This window comes from Strix aluco, chromosome 3, assembly GCF_031877795.1.
Source record: "Strix aluco isolate bStrAlu1 chromosome 3, bStrAlu1.hap1, whole genome shotgun sequence".
Lineage (NCBI taxonomy): Eukaryota > Metazoa > Chordata > Aves > Strigiformes > Strigidae > Strix > Strix aluco.
In genome coordinates, this window is record NC_133933.1 from 109,569,622 (window position 1) to 109,590,225 (window position 20,604).

Genomic DNA, 20,604 nt, shown 5'->3' on the forward strand with positions numbered 1-20,604 from the left:
TGCACAAGGCGTATCTTATGGTCTTAGCAAAAGGGCACTAATTGACCATGAAAAGCTTATGGCATCTATTGATTGAGATGTCGCCACAGAACAATGGCACTGAGATGAGGAAAGACAGAAACAAGTTCCCATACTAACAGCAGCATCACAGCCAACCAAAAACTGGGATGAAGACTTACTTACATATTTAAAAGAATGGAAGGCCTAACACAATGTCTTGGTAAAGGCCAAATCACAAGAGTCAACTATGAGTTGGGACCAAGTGACTGCTAGATATCAACAAATGCTTGCACAGGGATTTCAAAATAACATGGATATCCAAGAAGGCTGCAAAGACTTCAAAATATAAGAGTTCAGTAAACAAAACCAGTCTGTAAAAACATAGCAAAAATTCCAGCTATTATGAAGCATCTCTGTAAATAGATTTTTCAACTGAAGAGCTAATTAAATTAGAGAAACATGGTGCAGAATTTATCACACCAAACTTCAGACAATAGCCATGTAGATGTCTCCCATCCAACTTGGTTAAGATCCTTTTACAGTCAGTGGAAAGAATAGACATGATTCATCTACTTATTTGAGACACCTGCTTTAGAGTGACGTGACTTGTGCCTTACTAGTACTTGTTTCTCTCCATTTTCTAAGAAGGGAGTTTCAGTGATTAGCTCAGATGAAGACATCTGCATGTGGCCTCATAACTCCCAGCCAGGGAGTCGTCTTGTGTTTTACCTCCCATTAAGCACCATGCAGGAGGTTGATTGCCATTTTCATATGTGGAAGGCATTTTTTTTCCAGACAGCAAAAGTGGCACACAACTATGTGGGGTTCTTTTTCACATGCTATCTTGCAATCAGAAGGGCTAGCTTTGGGGTTGATTTACAATTGTTGGATTGGCTTTTAGTGCACTTCTTCATTCAAAATGGTCCAGTGGTCAGCAGACTAAAATTTTAATCATATTTTTTACCATGATTTAAAATGGTAAAGAGCTACACTGGCTCTGTCTTTAACAGAAGTTGCAGCTCTTTCCATCTGCCTCTCTTCTACATGCTGTGTGCATCAATGTCATTGGATGGATAATGGCTTCCCACAGAGGCCCTTGGCAGGGTGGATGACAAATTCCCTCTTGGGGGACACTGGTGCCCAGTGAAACCTGCATGGGACAACCCCGTCAGATAGTTTAGGATACCATGGGAAAGGCTTTAGCTGCTAGAATAATAACTAGAAATAGTTATTATTTCTAACTGCAGTAGGGTGTCTAAGTCTCTTTTTCCTATCAGACTCTCAGCTGTACAATATTAATGTAACAGAAGAGCAACAATAACAGAAAATGAAGTTACATTAACTTAAAAAATGAGACAAGTTTATTACAAGTTAACAGTCCTTTAATGCACCCACACAGAGTTCAAATGTTCATAAAGGAAATGATGTGAGGTCAAGTGTGCTATTTTTAAAATATAACAATCTGATAAACCTTGAGCTAATACCCAAGGACAAAGCTGGTACTGAGTTACTGCACATTCCAATGAGGAATTAAATATTAATATAGAAGGCTACTGGTAGTTTCTTGCAGGTCTCGACATCACTGAATCTTGCAGTGGCAGTGCTGAGTGCCAGACCCTGTGCTCTTTTCTTCCAGACCTCCCCTTAATTTGAGATGGAAACATCCCTCTGTAAAGACTGAGCAAAAATTGCAGGGCATGGGCCTTGCAGTATTAGAAACAGTATTTTGAAAACCTGTGGAAGCTTCTAAGTCTGAGAGGTTTGCCTTTAGAGCTCGAATTCAAATCTCCCTTTGTAAATATAGTTGATATGCTGGGGTTTTCATATCCTAAGGAGAAACTTGATGTAACATGAGTCTTGCAATATTTTACAAGGCATGCTTAACCTCTTAATGTGTGTCATGCAATGATTAAGAGGCAGCGTTATTGCTTGCAAAATCACCTGCTATTTCCGGGAAACAGTCATTTGCTGGACCTGTCCTTGTCACTGGCATAAGTATAATGCTTTTAATAATCTCCCATTCCCTAAGTGATGTATTTGTATCAAAATGATAGATATGCTATAGCTGGCAGAATTTTTTAAGATCTGCTCATTTCTAGCTTGTTCTTCTGGTGCCATCTAGAGGTTTTGTTCTTAGTTCTACAAAACAGAAAATTAAGTGCTTTATTATATTTCAAAAGATTCCTTTAAAAACTGTGTGTTAACATCACTTAGTGTTAACATCACTATTATCACTGAACCTCTGTCTCCATACAAGAGCAGATTAGTGAAGTGTACACAAGTTTTTGAGCTGTGGGATGCAAGTGAACCTTATGGGCTCGAGAAAGACTTAAACTAGAGACAAATACTGTCATTAAAAAAAATCTTTTCCTCTTAAGAAGCACCTGTAAATTGGCCTTAGGAGGAATTTTCATAGAACCTGTTTTCGAGAAAATAAAGAGTAACATATCAAAGATGATTCAAAGGAAGCAGGTGCTTGGAGAAAAGGCAGCCTTGCCAGCCTTGTAGCAGGATGCCAACATGACAGACACAGCCACAACTCTGGCCCATCAGCACAAGTGGCTGACATCTTATCTGCCTCCCATGACAAGTCAACGATGCTCCATTTCATGCTAGCACTGCCTAGAAAGGCACAACATGAAACTCAGACAGCACAAAACTCACCAGTGTGACAGAAAATCATTCTAATAGAAGCATTTCTTCTTAAAGGTAACAGAAATAGCTAATTCACTGTAATGGGCGCCTGGATTTGTAAAAATAACAGACTAAATTCACATCCACTATAAATGAGTCAATCTCCCTTGACGTTAGTGTGGGTAGGCTCATTTGGCATCAGACCTTCTCTAGCAAATCTTGCTTTCTGTTTTTCCCCCTTCAAAGTGTTTATTAATTAAACAAATGTTGACACCAAGTCTGTGAAAGGTGTAAGCAAATGCTAATACGCCTCATCATGTATTCCATCTGACTTGATTACCAGAGCATCCTATTTGTCCCTCTAATATCTATCCAATTGCCCCTCTGGGCAGCTAGATGCACGTTCACTCTGAAAAGGTAGTCCCTTTTAAACAGAGTTGGCCTGATTAATTTCCTAGCACTCATAACAAGATTTTAAAATGTGTACAAAAGAAGAAAAGGTACACTGAACACTGAAAAACGTGAAACAGTTTATAGGAAGTCCTTAGCCTTTTGAATACAATGTTCCTGTGAATGATAATTTCTGTACTTCAGCAGAGGATTAACTGTCATAATAAATTATTTCTGTTTGCCTGGAACGAAATAAGTGGAGCTTGCTTAACTAAGGCCAGCTAAACCGAGATGAGACTAACCTTGTCTCCTGTGCCCAAGGATACCTCTGAAAAGCTGCCATATCATGCAATAATTTGATAGTGTCAGCTAAAATTAACCTGTGTACTGTAGAAAGAGATAAGAATAATATTAAATTCTTGCTGATGCTCACTTTGTATGCTACGGAGACTGGCTCTGATGTTTTGTGAACTTGTCATAGTAAGATTTTGAAAACCTTAAAGGCCTTTAATAAGAATTTAGGATAGAAAGAAAGAAAATCTGAGTTATTTTATTGAGAGATTTGCTGAAGTTCTTGTGATGACAGATTTATATAAAATATCATTTTCTTGAGTCTTTAACACTCTTGAACACTTTCATTCAATGACCAGACACAGAATGTGGTTCTATAGCCACAAGAATTTTTCACCCAAAAGAAGCATTTCTGATCACTCTCCAATGTAATTCCTGGCTGTTTATACTGTATTTAAATATAAACTCACTGTTCATTGACTCTAAGTACTAAGTAAATGTTTCAAAAAGCTTTTTATTTCAAATCAAAGCATCTTTTAATAAAGTGTGATTAAAGACTATTTCCTTTCCAAAGCTAGCCTGTTGTGTTTTATCATGACTACTGACAGATATCACTGAGTTGCAAAGGAGGCTTGTAGTCTTTCTTACTTGGGGAATTTGAAACTACAGTGGATCCATTCTCATCCTCATCATTATCCATTCAAACCATCAGGTTCTTAAACAGTCTACGTGTTATGTCCTGACTTAGTTGCTAAGACCTGGTGGGCTTGTTCCTGTATGGTTGCAATCAGTTCAGCTATGTTAGGTACTGCAGCTGTTAGAGGACCTGTATTGGCATTTAATCACCGATAGTCAATTGTCAGTTGCCACTTTCCGTTAGGTTTACGGACTGACCACACCAGGGAATTATAGGGTGAGTGAGTTGGAATAATTATCCCTTGTTCCTGCAGCTCTGCTATTACCGAAGCGATCCCCTCCCTGGCACCTATCAGTAAGGCATAAGGTTTTACATTAACAATTTTAGAAGGAGGACGCACAGGTCTTATGCACCAGAGCAGAGCCGTCCTGTCTCCACAGGGCTCCCCCCTCCAGCTGCATCCTGTGTTATTTGGGCTGCCTTATCAGCTTCGACCTCCACCCCATCCACCCCATGACTACAGTTTCGTCTTGAGAGTGTTTGAGGCATTCCTTAGCTCGGAGGGCCTCAACTTTTATCTCTTTCTCAGGCTGTTTTTCTCAGTCCGTGTTTCTCACAGGCCTGTTTTTTTGTCTCTCACACTACATTACCACACCCTCAATCCCTCCTTTAATGCTGAAAACTAAGATAAAATACAAGAAGAAGAGATAACCTCTCAAATCTAGCATTTAATATGCTCATGTCAGAGGTAGGATGCCTAGGCCTAGTCTCTTTTTCAGTCTGTTTACCTAGTCAGACAAACTAAAAAAGAATAAATAGAAGCAGCACTTCCAAATACAGGAAAGACAGGGGATTAGTTCACTACTCTTGGTGGTCAGATACAGGTTCAAATCCCCATGGATGGGGAGGACAGGGAAGAGGAACACTGCTCTCCTGTCTCCCAGATGAGTGCTCCAACCTACTGTATCTGACAGCTTGTAAATTGGCTTTTCATTTCCTCTGCTTTTCATCTGTCCAAAAAAAAACCCGTTTTTTGAATCAAGTGAAGTATTTGTTTGCCATACAAAAGAATGGAAGGTTTATGTCACTGAGATGAGAAAAAAAAATATGGAAAAAAGACCTGAGATTAAATTTACTCTGAAACTGTTCAGTTTCCTGTTTTCTCAGTTTGTGTGCTTGGAAAAAAAAATAGTAAAGTAATAAAAAACCCAGAACAATTATTTCCATATTTTCCACACCTAAGATCAGAGGCTGTCAGACACTCAGCACTGGCTTTCAGCCATGACCGCAAACACAAGTTACAGTCCCAATACTTGTGCCAGACACTTTCATCCAGTTTCTCTGGTGAAGATTTTGAAGAGCGTTATTTCTCCAGGCCACCCCTCATCCAAGCTCCCCTGTCTCCCACAATGCTCCCTTTTATTTGCATTTATCCAAGAGACTGGGAGAAGACACAAGAGAGGAGGGCTGCATCCAGGGTGTTTTTATCACCAATGTTACTTACCATTAAAACAACTCCTTGCTGGAAGCTGTTTAGCGAATTACAAAGGTTCATCTCGGTAGATGGACTTTCATTGAACAGGGAATCTGATCTGAAAAATCCAGAGCTGTAAACACAGAGCTGTGTTGTATGACAGATATGTGAGTAATCTCACTGAAGCTCATTCTATTTGAATGTTTCATGATAAGCATACATTGAAACATTTGCCTAGCAGAACATCACCCATGGAAGAGTTCTGTTGTTCATTTTGGATAGAGGAGAATCAAAGACATAAGTAGCTTAAGTGGCTGAATTGTATACACGTATTTTGGTACCAGTTTAAGCTTGCATCTTGACCTGTATCGTAAAGAGTAAAATTAATGTCACAAGTGCCACCAGTGGCTGTGATTAACCATAATTTGCATTCTTTATTGAAAGTCGATAGTCTGCATGCTACCAGCTGTGAAATTGTGCAATAAGCAATAATTAAACAATGAAAGAGAGTAAACAGAACTAGTTAGGTGTGATTTAGAGCAGTGAGTAGCAAAGGTGACTTTTAAAGTTTTATTAGCACAGAGCAAGAAAAACAAAATACAACCTATGCTTCAATGAGTAAACAGTGAACATTCGTACAAGTCTACCAAAGATAAAGTCACACTATGAAACAACAGTATCACTGCTAAATAGAGGCTACCTGCTCGACTTACAGGATCAGAGGCTTCAAAGCCAAAGGGACTGTGTGTGGAACAAAGCAGGAACCATCTCTGAATATGTATCTAACTGCAATTCACTACCTTTACTAATGGGACATTTGTTCTCAGAGGGTTGTTGGGTTGTCTGGGTTTTTTGCAGAGAATTGGGGAGGGTGGAAATGGAGGTTTTATGTAGGTTTGTGCAACTTGCCATTGCATATGGAAACCTCTGAAAGGCATTTGGCTTTTTGCTATTTGCCAGTCCCACCCTAGTACATGTATTCAAGATGAGATTGTTGGAAATGTGTACAGCACCATAGCACAGCTACCTCCCTGAAGCAAATCCCTAAAAGCTCACTTTCCCTTTGGATATTACCAATTAGTTATGTATGGGAACACCTCAACTACAGCTCACGTATTCTATTTTGTTTGTCAAACATAGTGTCAAGCTTTACTTATTGGATTTTGCCTTGCCCTCAGGTTTGAGGACTTCTTCTGATGGTGGTATTGGCCTGGGTTTAGCAAGCTGGCCAGGCTTAATTTCAGGCATTTTTTCACCATGTCTGTACACACTTACAGTGACATCCACTGTTTCCCCGCCATACTTGTTCTTGACATGAATGCTATATTTGCCTGAGTCTTCTGAGGTCACTCCCTTGATTGTTAAACTGGCATATTTCCCTTGTTCCAGTGAAAACACATAGTGCTCATTAAATTCAAACACTTTGTCGTTCTTGAACCAAACCACTTCGGGGTCAGGATTTCCAAATACAGTACAAGTCAGATTCAGCGTCTGAAGGAGAAAAAGAGAAGTAATTTTGAGGATAAGTCAGGTTGGTTTAACCAGAATATTCTCAGTATTGCTTTCAGGCACTTCTTATTCCTAGTTAATTAAAGTAAGGCAGGTTCTTGAGGACTGAAAAGTAGAGTTCCTAATATTTTTTTTTCTTTGATTCAGTCTTTCTACCATCTTACCAATGACTGTTATGCAGTAATAGCCACAGGGTAACAATGTCTGAAGATGGTAAGTTGGACTGTCACTGCAATCCTGCCTGCAGGAGACTCCTGACAACCCATTAGTCTGACATGAGGTTCAGGCAATGATAGGTTTAAAAACATCCTTGAAGTTTCCCCGTACACAGCGGGGAGGAGAACTGAGCAAATCTTTTCTGACCGAGGCCTTCTGAGGTTATTGCTTGAGATGATAAAAAAAAAAAATAAAATATATCACTTAAAAATTGAGTACATAACATGAATCATTAGACATTGATTCTAGATGCTGCTGACTAGTAAAATGGAAATATTTCATGAAGAATAAATAATACATAGATGTTATAAAAGTGTTACATGTGTGTATAGTGTATTCAGAGAACAGCTGAAATGACCTACTAGGCCATCCTGGCAGTTCAGGTATTTTCCAAGGACTGAAATGAGATTGAAGCAGCCGATAAAATTTTTGTGGTTGTTCTTCCAAACTTTTATATAGTTACTGCTGAACCCCATTTTGAGCACCATATGTATATGTATGTGAACTTTATGTATTTATGTACAGTGATGACAGAATAAATGAAAGAATCATTTGAGAAGTTGCATTGATTAGTGCCTACTTTGTCCACCTTTGCTTGAAAATCATTCTGCCTAAAATTCTTCCCTAGATAAATAAAGTCATCTTAAGAATTTCACGTATGCACCATTGTGTTAGGGAAAAAAAAGAAAGAAAGAAATCAACAATGAACAACCCAAACCTGATAGTTTCTACCAGAATGCCTCCTTATATTCCCTCCCCTCCATATTCCCCTTCAGGTTTCACCAAATCCTGACCCAGAGGAAGCAGAGAGAGTCTGTCTGTGTGCATACATGCATGTGTTTGTGCAATATTTTTCTTGAATGATGATGACTCTAATAGGTGCAATATATGTCAGAGAAAAAAATAAAACAGAAAGAAATTTTAAGTGATCAAAAGTTCCATATGTTCACAAATAGAAGCAGTCTTGCATACAACATGCTTCCAAATTCAGAGGGGAATGTTGAAGGAAGATTTACATGCTCTGGTTGCAACCTATTAACAACCTGAGTATGTGAGTACTCTTAAAGAACTGGTATCATGTAGGATGTAAAGTTAACTAATAGCCTATAGGAATTAGCCTTACTGTAAAATATTTAAAGGCTTAATGATGCAAACAGAAAAATAAAATTTGGGAAATCAAACTAATATCTAATAGCATGAGTTTAAATCTTATTGTCCATACTGTATCTCAGGCAACATTTCATGACTATTGCCCTCAAAAGTAACCTCATTTAAGAGCAATTAATAATTAATCTATAATAATTAATCGTCTTAATAGTTAATAACTTACCAGAGAACAGATATATTCCACAGTCATTTTAGATCATTTTGGCCTGTTCTAACTTATTAAATTATAGATGTGACCTAAAATGATTTATACTCTCTTAAGAAGCATTAGTAAAGCTCTGTCTTTTGTCTATATATTTGTGTAGTTATACCATTCCACTGAATGAGGAAAACTCTACGCTATTTTTTTTTTTGTACAGCTAACTTCTCACACTTGTACTTAACCAACTCTTTCATTGTACATGTTCATATTTAATTTAGAGGTGATTTTAAATCTCGTGATCCATTTTGTTTTGCATGATTTCAGGAATCAGAGATTTTCTCTTCACACATTCAGTTATTTAATCCTCACATGATTAAGTCTCCTTTGAAGCCTTTTACTTCTGGAAATGCACTATGTAGTATTTCCTTAATTTGAGGTTGTAGTTTTTAGGGCATGATTATATGAAGAAACTGCAGCTAGTCTGTGCATGCAGTCAGGGGTGACTTCACCAAGCTGTTTCCTTACAGTTAGACTATTTTAAGGTGTTGGTCATAGAGTGACTTACACCTAACCTCCTAAAAGACTAGCTTTCTTGTTGTAAAGTGCCTCTGTCTATCACAATAAGAAGGCACCTCATGTGAACACCCATTAGAGACAAAGGAAGGAATGAGCCAAGAGGAAAATCATCTGTCTGGTCCAGAGTTAAGCAGCTTTCAGCAGCCACTGCAAGGACCACATTTTCCCCGTCTTTCTAAAGACACTGCTCCTGATATCCACAAAATAGCCAAGTACACAGAAAGTTGGAATAGTTGTATGCAACCTCTTACTCTGGTGATAAGACAGTTTTCACACAGAGCAACACAGATGATGTCTCTGAAGATGCACTTCATACAAGAGACATAAACAACCTGATCAACATGCTTTTGATAGCCAGCAGATGGTAAGAGTCACATTGGCTCATGAGCTGATCTGCTATAGTCACTCAGAATGAAAGTCCATCTAGCTCTTTTAGAGGTCAAAAGCAACTGCTTAAGAAAGTATACAAAAATGCAGAGGATGAATAGTGTGATCCTATTCCCAGTATGCCTTCCTGCTTTCCACAATTTGATGGCTTTTAAACTGGTTATAAGCATAAATTTTATCGAGAACATTGTATTTAATGGCCCCCGCTGGACTTCCTTTCATGATATTGCCTATTTTCTTTTTTGGACCCAAATCTATTTTCACCTAAAGTACTAAGGCACAAATTAATTATGAACCACTTGAAAAAAAAAATCCTTTTGGTTCTTTAAAGCCATGTAATGACCATGTAATTAGACATTCCCTAGTTCTTGTGCTGTGAGAAGTACTCGAGAATAATTTCCAAGTTCCTCCACTGCACCATGCACAATACTGATTTCTTTTTTTTTTTTTTACCCTGTTCTCCTTCAATAATTTTTCATCCCAGATTGAAGACCTAGTTCCTCCCCATAGGGAAGGACAGGGCACCCAAGAGAAGAAGATTTGCTTCAGGAAAAAGGGACAAGAATTTGCTGTCTGAGTGGGAAGGCTGAAAAAAGTTTGTTTTTCCTGGACTGAAGGCTTGGGTATCTGGAGTCTGGAACTCTCCCCCAGGATGGAGAGACCGAGTTCCAGTACTTCCTTGCACCTGTAAGGCCTAACAGCAGCTCAGACTAATAGTCTTCTCCTTCTGTCTTAGTACCCACAGAGTTTGGGCTGAGGTTGCATGAGATCCCCCTCCACCATGACAAAAATCCCAGTGAGGGACATCAATCAGTCAGAATAATGAAATTTCATCTCCACCACTCAAGCTGACCTAGGAAGGGACTTTGCAAAGATTTACCAATTCTGACTTTGTATCTGGGCGTTTAGTTATTACTGATGTCAAAAAAATAAGTGTATTCACTGGCCTTCCATCTCCCATAATTATATATTGTAATGGGGCTATCTGCCAATATATAAGAAGAGGGGAGAGTTTAGCTCCTTGGCTCAGGTAGGTCCTTTACCCTTCTTTACTCTTACCAGCCATAACAGTCTATGTCTGGCATGCTGGAGAATGGGACCTATTTTCTGTTTCTATTATACTGGCTCTCAGACAGCGGCTGCTTCCTCCTGCCTCTTTAGTTTCTTCTACAGAGCAGGAGTGGACTCTCCCCTTGAACTGCTCTACTCAGTACACAGAGCTGAAAGCCAGCCCAGATTTGATTATGCAGTTAACTCCAAGATTAACTCCAAGACTCTATAATCAGCACAAGACCAGCTCCTCTTGAGGCTGACCTTGCTTGCCTAAATGATCTGAATCAGTCTGTATAGTCAGTTTATGGTACCTGTGCTCACTTAGAATTCACATGTGTCTCAAATAAATGAGACAATAATAAATAAAATGAAATAAAATAAGTGGTTTAAAATATTCTCCTTCTGCTTACAGCTTCTACAAAATCATCTGCATTCCCTCCCTTTTGCTGTTAAAGCAAAACTCTCACCAGTCAGCATGACTTGTTGGCAAAAACTGTTCTTACCTTCCCATCCATTATAGTAACGACATCAGGCAAACCACCAATGACTTTACCACGATCTAGGAGTTAAAGAAAAATATGTGGACCATGTGAAGCTTAGACCTCAAAATTACTCATTTCTCAATGATTTTATAACTTGGTGATATATTAGTCACAGCTTTTGTTTGCACTTATCTTTAAAAAAACTGTAGTACCTCATTAATTAAATGTAAAATAATACAGTTTTTATGATATTCTGTGCTATATCTTTTAAATATATATTTTATGTTCCCTTCAGATTTTTTAGCAGGGATTGTGCTATAATGGTCTAAATTGATACACTTAACAATCTTGAAGCTACTCCTGAGCTTGACAATTTGTGCTTTGGGCACAGAGCAAAGCAAGGAGGATGCTTTTAGCATGTTGGTGGTATCTAAGATCTAAGGAAAATTTGTTCTGCCATGCTCTTTGTGGGCAGAAACATCTTGTCATTACTAGGAGAATTAATATCAAAGTACCAGAATTCCTACAGCTCCTAACAGTAACAAGCTTTCCCACTATCTGTGTCTCAGCAAGCACTGCCCAACAGGCATTAGCAGGTAATTTTTAACTTAATAGGTAGATCCCAATATTCAGTGTCAACAGCAGCTTTCAGAGTCAACACCTCCTTATATGACACCCAGAAGCTGACACCTCACAAAACCTCTGCAGACACAAGAAGATACAGTGGAGGCTTGCAAAAGGTGTAAAACTTTTAGTGGGTTTTCATTGGAATTAAAAACAAATCCACAAATTACTATTATTATTGCAGTATTATATACTGACATGGGATTTCTGCAGCCACAGAACTCTGAAAACTATGGCAGCATATGGTAATGACTGCCTTAAAGAGAACACTAGACTACATTGCAGAACACCTTTGATAAAATGTAAAATAAACTTACTCTTCTCAGCAAAAGCAGCTGCCCTAAAATGGTTGAGGAAGAGAGAAAGAGAAATATATGTTATTAATAAAGTTATTAATGAAATACTTTTTCTGTAAGTAAAGACACTGTTGTTACAGCATTAAAATGCAAAAGACGTAGCACTTACTTGAGTCGCTGGAATTCTGCATATGCATCATCGAAAGCTGTAACAAAAGAATTGAGAGAGTTATTGTCCATGAACATAACTTGCACTTGGGGCTTGGTATAAACATATAAACACATATCCATGTTAAAGCTCTTTTAAAACCCATACAGGGTTACACAGTAACAAAATAGGGAAAACAAACCCCTGAAACCCAATGCCACTGGCGGTGAAAACAGATATAAGACTAAAAAGATCATAACAGTTATGCAATTAAACTACAAATGGTTCTGACCAAAGGTTTTCTTTTTTTATTGTCATTCCTCTGGTTCTTGCCAGTAAATTCTGTTTAATCTATGAAAAGACACGATATAAGTATGGTCTTATAAATATACCTTGCCCAGACAGATCAAGTGTGCGTTTGTAGGATTCCTTGTCACCAAAGATTTCAAAGGTGTAGTTCCCCTTATCCTTTTCAGTGGGTTCACTTATTTGCAGCCAGGCAACATCCTCTCCACCTCCAATCTTCATCTTTTCACCAGAAGAAATCTTAGAATCCCTGGAAAAAATGAATAGAAATGAATGGAACATTCTTTTCAATGTATATTTTCCATAGGATATCATCTATAAAAAGTTACAAAGGATAATGTACTATTCCTAAATTACAGATAAATTGCAACTAATGAGAGCAATTTACCAGAAGATTCTTAACTTTCTAGTGGGGGTATAAAACACATTGGAACCATTAGCTTGAGCTTTCATTACAAAGATTAGTTTGTTCACCCTCTTCTCATTCTCCTTCTCTCCACATACATGATTACCTGTGTTTATATGCACATACATGTCTATAAGCGAAAATGGTTCATGACTTTAGAGCTTTGTACACTTCATACACACTAATGTAGAATGAATCAGAATATTAAACTAGAGGCAAATAATCTTTTCTGATGAGGAAAAAAATCTTTACCTTTCATTAGCTTCAAAAATCAATTAAGAAAACAATAAAAGATTTGGATAGAATTCATTATACTTGCATCAAGTCTAAAACACCTTTGGGTTTTTTTAAGAACAAGACAAGAAGCAAATTTCCTAAGTGCAGATAATTAATAAACAGATCTTTAAAAAACAGTGGCATTATATTGACTTCCTAAGCTAGAATATAAGAAATACCCTACTGATTCAGATCAGAGATTCTTCTGGTCCATAATCTGTCATGAAGAGTGAAAATAGAAGAAGCTTTTTAATGAGAGCATGCAAACCCAACCACTTTCAATGATCTGAAGAGAAGTTTCCTGTTTCACTCAGTAACTAAAGAAATAGTTCTTTTCATCCTTCCTCCTCAAGCATCTTTAGCTGGAATTTTTAATAGTTGAAGTCAGCATTAGCTTCTCTTTGATCAGTTATTTTATTTGCCCAGACAGGGCTGCTTTGCCTTCATAGCTAGAGAGTTAGATAGGGAAAATAAATTTTTACTATTTCCCATTCTGTAGGTTGCCTACATCAAATTCAGCATACCAAATTAGATACCTGGATAGAAACTACTATATATTAGAAAATACTACATATAATATTCCCCACTGTGCCATGAGTGGATGATGCATGCTGGCTTTAGGACTTGTATTATGTTCCCTGCTATGCAGTATAGTGGATAATTCAAAGCTAGCTAGAAATTTACATGGTATGTTTCATGATGTGCAGGCAACGGTAGAAAAATATGGGTTGTCTAGTCTTTCATCTTTTCCAAGACAAATTTTCCTAGAACACCATTTAAAAGAGCAGGAGGTTTGGAGAGGCAAGGGGAGGTTGGTTTGTTTGGTTTAGTCTTTGTTTTAGCTTTAACAACTCTGGTTTATAATCCTTGTATTCATGGAAGAATTGAAATTTTATTTGCTCAAAATCTGTGTTCAATGATCTTCAAGATAGTCAATGTGTAAGACATTATAAAATCTGAAATATTAGAGTGGGGAGAGGGGTCTATATGTAAATATAAATATGCACACTGATATTTCCTTATTAGCCACGTAGCATTCTCTAGTTTTATATTTCTATGAACTGGATGGTGGAATGGACTAAGTCACTTTCAAAACTCAAGCAGATATAGGTAAAAGGCAGAGGCAAAAAAAAATTTTTTTTTCCATTTCTATCATATTAGCAACACATTTACTGAAAGAAGGAGCAGAACTTACTGAATACAAAGCCTGAGTTACAAATACAGCGGCACACCCCTGCAGAAGTGCTCTTGAACTCCATGAACCTGATGATCACTGACACTTTTCTTGTGTTTCTGTCTTCATAGAAATCAAGGGCTGGACAGCATTACAAAACTAGGACAACATGCTGATAAGCCAGCCTTTTCCTGTCCAAGTCAGACCAGTTCACTGTGTGTTATCTTTGTAAACCATCAAAGAATGTGAAAGTTGAAACCACTTGAAGAGTTTTAAAATTCTTCCAAACCTTACCTGTGGTTTCAAACACATGAGGGCCTGACATAGCAAAACATTTGAGCATACATTTAACTGTAAATACACAGATCAATAGAGTGCCTCCAAAGTCAAAGATTAATGTAACATGAGGGCGGAAATCTATTGGGAACTTTAAAGATAATTTCTGGTCATATTCTCAGCTCTGAGGGTTATTCTCAAAGTATGGTGTGCTCCATTTAATATCTTTTCAAAGAAAAGAAACAGAATTAAAATATTTTGGGTTACTTAAGACTGTATCAGTTTGGGAAAAAAAATAAATTCCTTTCATAATACAGGCTTTTATTAAACTTTGAGAGCAGATCCTTGGTATTCACCTAGTACTGGAGGAGAATTTCACCCATTTAAAGAAAAAGGCAGCCCTGAATAGAAAACTATGCTCAAGCATTTATGTCTTTGAACCAAACAGATAATATAGTGGAAGACAAACCATCTTGTGTTGAATAAGAGGCTGGAATACTGTAGATACTTTTTTTCCTAGCTATTACATCCCTCTTGATATGTGTTGGACAAGCCTGTTAATATTTATTTTTCTTTATGTACTATCTATGTGAAAAGAGAATATGAAGTGCTGGAAAGAGAAATTCATTAATGTGGTCCAGTTACTAAATGAATGCCACAGAATAGTAAATATTAAATCACAAAGATGGCATTTTTTCTCTAACAAAATTGAAAAAATATTCTCATCTACCTGTGAGACCAGTTGACTTTCATTTCTTCATTGTAGTACTTCAAGAAACACTGGAGCCTTATTCCTTCCTCAGTACAAAGGATCTTCAGTGGAGAGGCTGACTTACCTATGTAAAATAGAATATATGTAGATCAAACAGCAGAGTGGAATGAATAGGAAACAGTTAAATGGACTACTTGTACAGTCAGGACAAAAAAATTCAGAATCTGATCCATGATTCTCAACTACCACAATGAAACAATGGTTCACATCTCTCAACGGAGATCTGATTTATATCAGGTGAAAGTTCATTATAAGTTTGTGGATTTATTGTCATATACAAGCATTACGACTAGCAAGATCCATTGTGAAATAATAACCTCACCATGTAATTTCTATGAAAGAATAGTGTCATGATTCTAATTGCACAGAAATTTTATTCTTGTGCAACCCCTCTTCTTTCAGAGGAATGACTCCCAGCTTCTCACTGTGAGCAGGATCAGAATCTCTTTCTTTCTGTATCAAGGTTGACTTACTAATGGGAAGTAGGAAGAAAATTATTGCTATGACACTGTCACAGTATCTAAAACAAACAAACCAGGTGAAATAATACTTTGTTCCTTTTTAATAGTGTCAATTAGCAAGGTCAACTGCCTATTCAGAAACTTAATAACATGTCCATAATAATATAAGCATTATGACTCCCAGAGATATCCCACTTAAAATAAAAATTGTCTGCCTCGGGCTCAGATGACTTTAACATTAAAAACCTACATGAAAATCCAAGACAGCATTTACTTACCACTGACTCCACTCAATGCCAGAATTATATCATCATAGACTGAAGAAAAAGAAAAAAAAAAAGGAAAATGTACCATCAAAATTCAATCAGAATATAGTTCTTTTATGTTCAGTTTAATTAAAGCAATATGGGAATCTTCACATCCTTAGGCAAAGAAAACCATTAAAATTGCAACAGGTGTATGAGACAAATTTGAGACTGTGTACAGCATATGAATTCTGTGCTGTGTCACTCAGTACCTCTGCTGCATGTGGAGTCAGTCATCTGCTGTCAAATCTTCGTCTTTGTATCCCTCAGGCCAGAAACAATAAAAGGTCATTAAAACTGGGTAGTTCACAGTCAAAGAAGAGTGCACAGCGGAAAGAGAAATTATCACATTCTAGGTGAAAATAGTTTTCACCTGCTACCTATAGGATGTCATTTGACAAATGAAAACCCTTCTATCAAGTGAAAGAAACCAGGTATCATATCAAGCCTTTGAAATATCACAGAGCTGATGGGTTTGCAGATGGGGAGAACCCTGGAAACAAGGGCAGAAGAGTGGGGAACTCTCTCATAGCAGAAGAATCCTATTCAATGTCACTGTAGAAGATGGAAAGAGAGAAAGAAAGAAGCACCATAATCTGAAGAATGTATATTCAAGGCTGAGGAAATTTTATTAATAGGGAAAACAGCAAAATGCGTGAAGTTCAGAAAATACAACTTCTATATTTGGTCTGTATTGATCTGTATCTGCACATTTTTTGTCTCTGCTAAAATAAATTGTGATTCAATTCTGTAACCCTCTACAAAATCCAGTATGCTTCTACTGGCATGTTGACATGAGGACACGGATTGCATACTATATATAAATTACATTACATATGTCTGGGAAACTGGGGTTATATTACCTATACTGTCTAAATGTGATGTTTTTTCTGAAAGAATAATGGACAGAATTTATACAGAAGAAGAATGCCTGAGAGACTATCAAGTGATGATACAACCTTCCAAGGTAAACCACAGCTTAAGAACTCAGTCTGATATTCATCTTTTCCTCTTATTTCAGGTACTTTCCCAACCTGCTGAAAAAAATGTTAAGATCTTTGGTAAACTGAGTTAATTTTTGAACATGTCTTTCTCATTCTATTAGGACACAGCAAAAATATTCACTATTTGGGTCAAATACATGCAGATGGGATGAATCCAGTTTCACTTTGGCCTAGCTGGTGGGACCTAAGCAAAGAAACCCAAGGAAGCTCTCTCTATCAAAGCTGAGTAAAAATCACTTATGCTGGCAACAGATCAGTCTTTCCTATAGAATCAGAAGTAAACTAACATTTTTTTTTATTGAACAAATATAAATATACATAGAGCAGTTCACTGTGATATCCGATAACATATGAAATTTTAAATGCCTATCACTGATGCATTTTAGAGTAGATCCTCTTACCCTTATTGGCATTTATATTCATTTGAATGCCAGTGCACACTGAGCTTGAACTAACCTGCCCATACAGTATGCAGTCTTCCAGGCCCCATTCATGTTAAACTTTTCTGTTTACCCTTTATGTTTCAAGGCTAACTCCACCATTTACGAGATCCGCTGTTTGGTTTAACACTGCAGTTCTTGTAGTTTTCCTGGTTGACATTTTCAAAGCCTCCTGGACCCACTGAATTAGATACTGTGAGTTCTTTAAATAGGCATTTCACTCTACATTTCCAGCACAGCACAGTCTTGTCATACCTGGATTATAGTCTCTGGAAGCTAGCAGGGCCCCTGACCATAAGATGGAGAACTACTCTACTTTTTGTTTATTCCAGTGGTCAGGATACTGCTTACTTGAAAATCCATAGACTAAGGGAATGATATCTGTGTATATATCAAAGGACAGCAAGGGAGGACGTGGTTAATGAAGATGTATTGGATAGCGTGGGACCTGAGCATGACATAAATGGTAACAAGTAAGGCTCAGAGGTTGTACTGGTTTTGGCTAGGATGAATAATTTTCTTCATAACAGCTTGTATGGTGCTGTGTTTCGGATTTGTGACTTAAACGGTATTGATAACACAGGGATGTTTCAGCTATTGCTGAGCAGTTGTTGCACAGCATGAATGTCTTTTATTTCTGTTCCTCACACCACCCCACCAGCAAGTAGGATGGGGGTGCATAAGGAGTTTGGAGGGGACACAACTGGGACGGCTGACCCCACCTGACCAAAGGGATGTCCCAGACCATATGATGTAATCAAAGCAATAAAAGCTAGGGGGAGAAGAAGGAAGGCAGGGACATTCAAGAGTTATGGCATTGGTCTTTCCAAGTCACCGTTATGCATGATGGAGCCCTGTTTTTCTGGAGATGGCTGAACACTTGCCTGCCAATCAGAAACAGTGAATTAACTCCTTATTTTGCTTTTCCTCCATGCACAGCTTTTGCTTTACCTATTAACCTATCTTTATCTCAACCCATGAGTTTTATCACTTTTCCCCTTCAAGTTCTCTTCCCCATCCCTCTGAGGGGGAGTAAGTGGCTGTGTGGGGCTGAGCTGCCTACTGGAGTTAACCCACAAAGCAGTTTTACAATTTTACAATCAAAATAACTCTCAGTCCCCACTGACAGCCCCACGTCAACATATTCAGCACTTTGGTGATTTAGGGGTCTATCAAAGACATTAAAGCTTAACAAATTTGAGAGAGTGAGGTCTCTACAAAAGATCTCACATAAAAGGGAGTATCTGTCTGATTAGGAACTTACTTCATTTCTTGCCTGTCAGAGTGCTAGAGATTAATCAATACAATGCTGTCATGGTTTGAACTCGGCCAGTAGCCAATCACCACACAACCTGTTGCTTACTTCCCCCCCCCCCGCCTGGCGCCGGTGAAATAGGGGAGGGACAAAAAAAAGAAAATTCGTAGGTTGAATAAAAAAAAAACCAGTTTAGTAATAGTAACAAAACAACAGTAACAATAGTAAGTTCAAACAGGTTATACACAATGTGGTTGCTCACCACCTGGCAACCGGCACACAGCCTGCCCCCAGCAGCGATCCCGACCACACCAAAGATCCCACCACACCAACCAGAAAGGAGAGCAGGTGCCTCCTTTATGTACTGAACATGACATCACATGTTATGGAATGCTCCAATGACTGATCTGGGTCTGGCCCTCCAGCTGTGCTCTCTCTCAGCCCAAGAAAAGTTAACCCTATCCTGACCAAAACCAGGACAAATGCCCAGTGTCGTCCCTCCCAAACTGGCGATCTGCACTTCAGGCCTCTATAACATAAGAAGAGAACTGAAATGCAAGGGACTCCAAAAATATTTACTAACTTGCCATTTGCAAGGATAGATCATTAACACCTCTTGAGAACATGTGGTGATCATTATTTCAAAATAGTAAACCAAATATTACCTTTTCCTGATAATTCAAGAGTAGATACATCATGACCTCTGTCATCTGATAGTGTTGCCTTATAAACTCCTTCATCTTTGCGAGACAGCTACAAGGAAGACACAAGATGTTTACTGACAGACTTAATAATAGTACATTTCCTCAATCCCTGCACTATTTTCTAAATCAAAAAACATACATTGTACTGCATTCTGCTTAAATAATCTTATCAGAACTGAGATGGAAACTATGAATGGCTTGTACATGCCTTTTTATGGAGCTGTAGTTAGTTCTTAAGCCTAAAACATCTTCTGATTTCAGTTCAACTGCCTTGAGAAATTGTATTTTTTCTCTTGTTCCAAAAAGACAAACAGGATTGATCATGTTCAGTAGAAATTACAAGTAACATAGCAAGATGTAACAGAGGGCAACTTCAACCCACACAGACTTTAGAAATGCAATTTTTCTTCAACCAAAACAGGTTTTTTGGCTCAGTCTATGTAAAACATAACAATAGATCTTTAACTGTCCAAATATCAACTCAGTAGCTTTCATTCAAGCAGCAGCTGTAGTCAGATTATATCTATGCTAAGTAAATAATTAAGTCATTACCCTTGGAGAGTTTACATTCTAAAATCTAACACAGTGATACTGCATTAAAGGCAATAGGGGGTTTTGGTTTGGGTGTTTTTATTTTAATATATATTTTAAACCTGAAGGAAAATATATAAATAATATAAATAGATAATTATTATAGATTGGAGGCTATTTAATTGAGTCTTAGACTTATACAAGTCCACAAGAAAGTATATCATAGTAGAAGCATCATATAATTGAATGACAAGTAACAAGAACACTTAAAAAAAGGCAGAAACCACCCTCCCTAAAAAAGTCTGCTCAGGAAAAATGAAGCCACTGGAAAGTCAGTATCCTCTTGCAAGGGAAATGAAGGAAGGAAATCAGAAGAATATGAAACTAATAAATAAAATAAATCAATTAAATGGAATGCACATTATGGAAGCAGAAAAACTCGAGCTGGGGAGGTTTGGGCACTTGATGAAGGCAGCAGCTATGCAAGCTAAGGCTTCAGACACAAGTTGGGTTATCCTGTTTGCATAAAGATAAATCTTAAGAAGCCATATAACTCAAAACTATTCATTTTAGGCAATAAAACTGAAACACTGTCAGAAATAAGGTGCTTCAACAAACTGAAAAAATAAGGAGAAATAAGAAAGAACAAGATAGAGTTCACCTAAAGA

At 37.7% G+C, this 20,604-nt stretch overlaps 1 protein-coding gene across 2 annotated transcripts in view; it reads right to left on the reverse strand.

Moving 5' to 3' along the window:
• Nucleotides 1-5,835: 5,835 nt before the first annotated feature.
• The window catches only part of MYOM2 (myomesin 2), an 81,510-nt gene continuing 66,741 nt past the window's right edge, over nt 5,836-20,604 (reverse strand). For both annotated transcript variants that reach the window (XM_074819929.1, XM_074819928.1), the window contains 8 exons: nt 19,367-19,454; nt 15,976-16,014; nt 15,195-15,300; nt 12,419-12,582; nt 12,048-12,084; nt 11,900-11,922; nt 10,980-11,035; nt 5,836-6,917 (listed from right to left, as the gene is read on the reverse strand). In XM_074819929.1, coding sequence (XP_074676030.1) covers nt 6,576-6,917; nt 10,980-11,035; nt 11,900-11,922; nt 12,048-12,084; nt 12,419-12,582; nt 15,195-15,300; nt 15,976-16,014; nt 19,367-19,454 — 855 coding nt within the window. In that variant the 3' untranslated portion in view covers nt 5,836-6,575. The remainder of the gene's footprint in view (nt 6,918-10,979; nt 11,036-11,899; nt 11,923-12,047; nt 12,085-12,418; nt 12,583-15,194; nt 15,301-15,975; nt 16,015-19,366; nt 19,455-20,604) is intronic.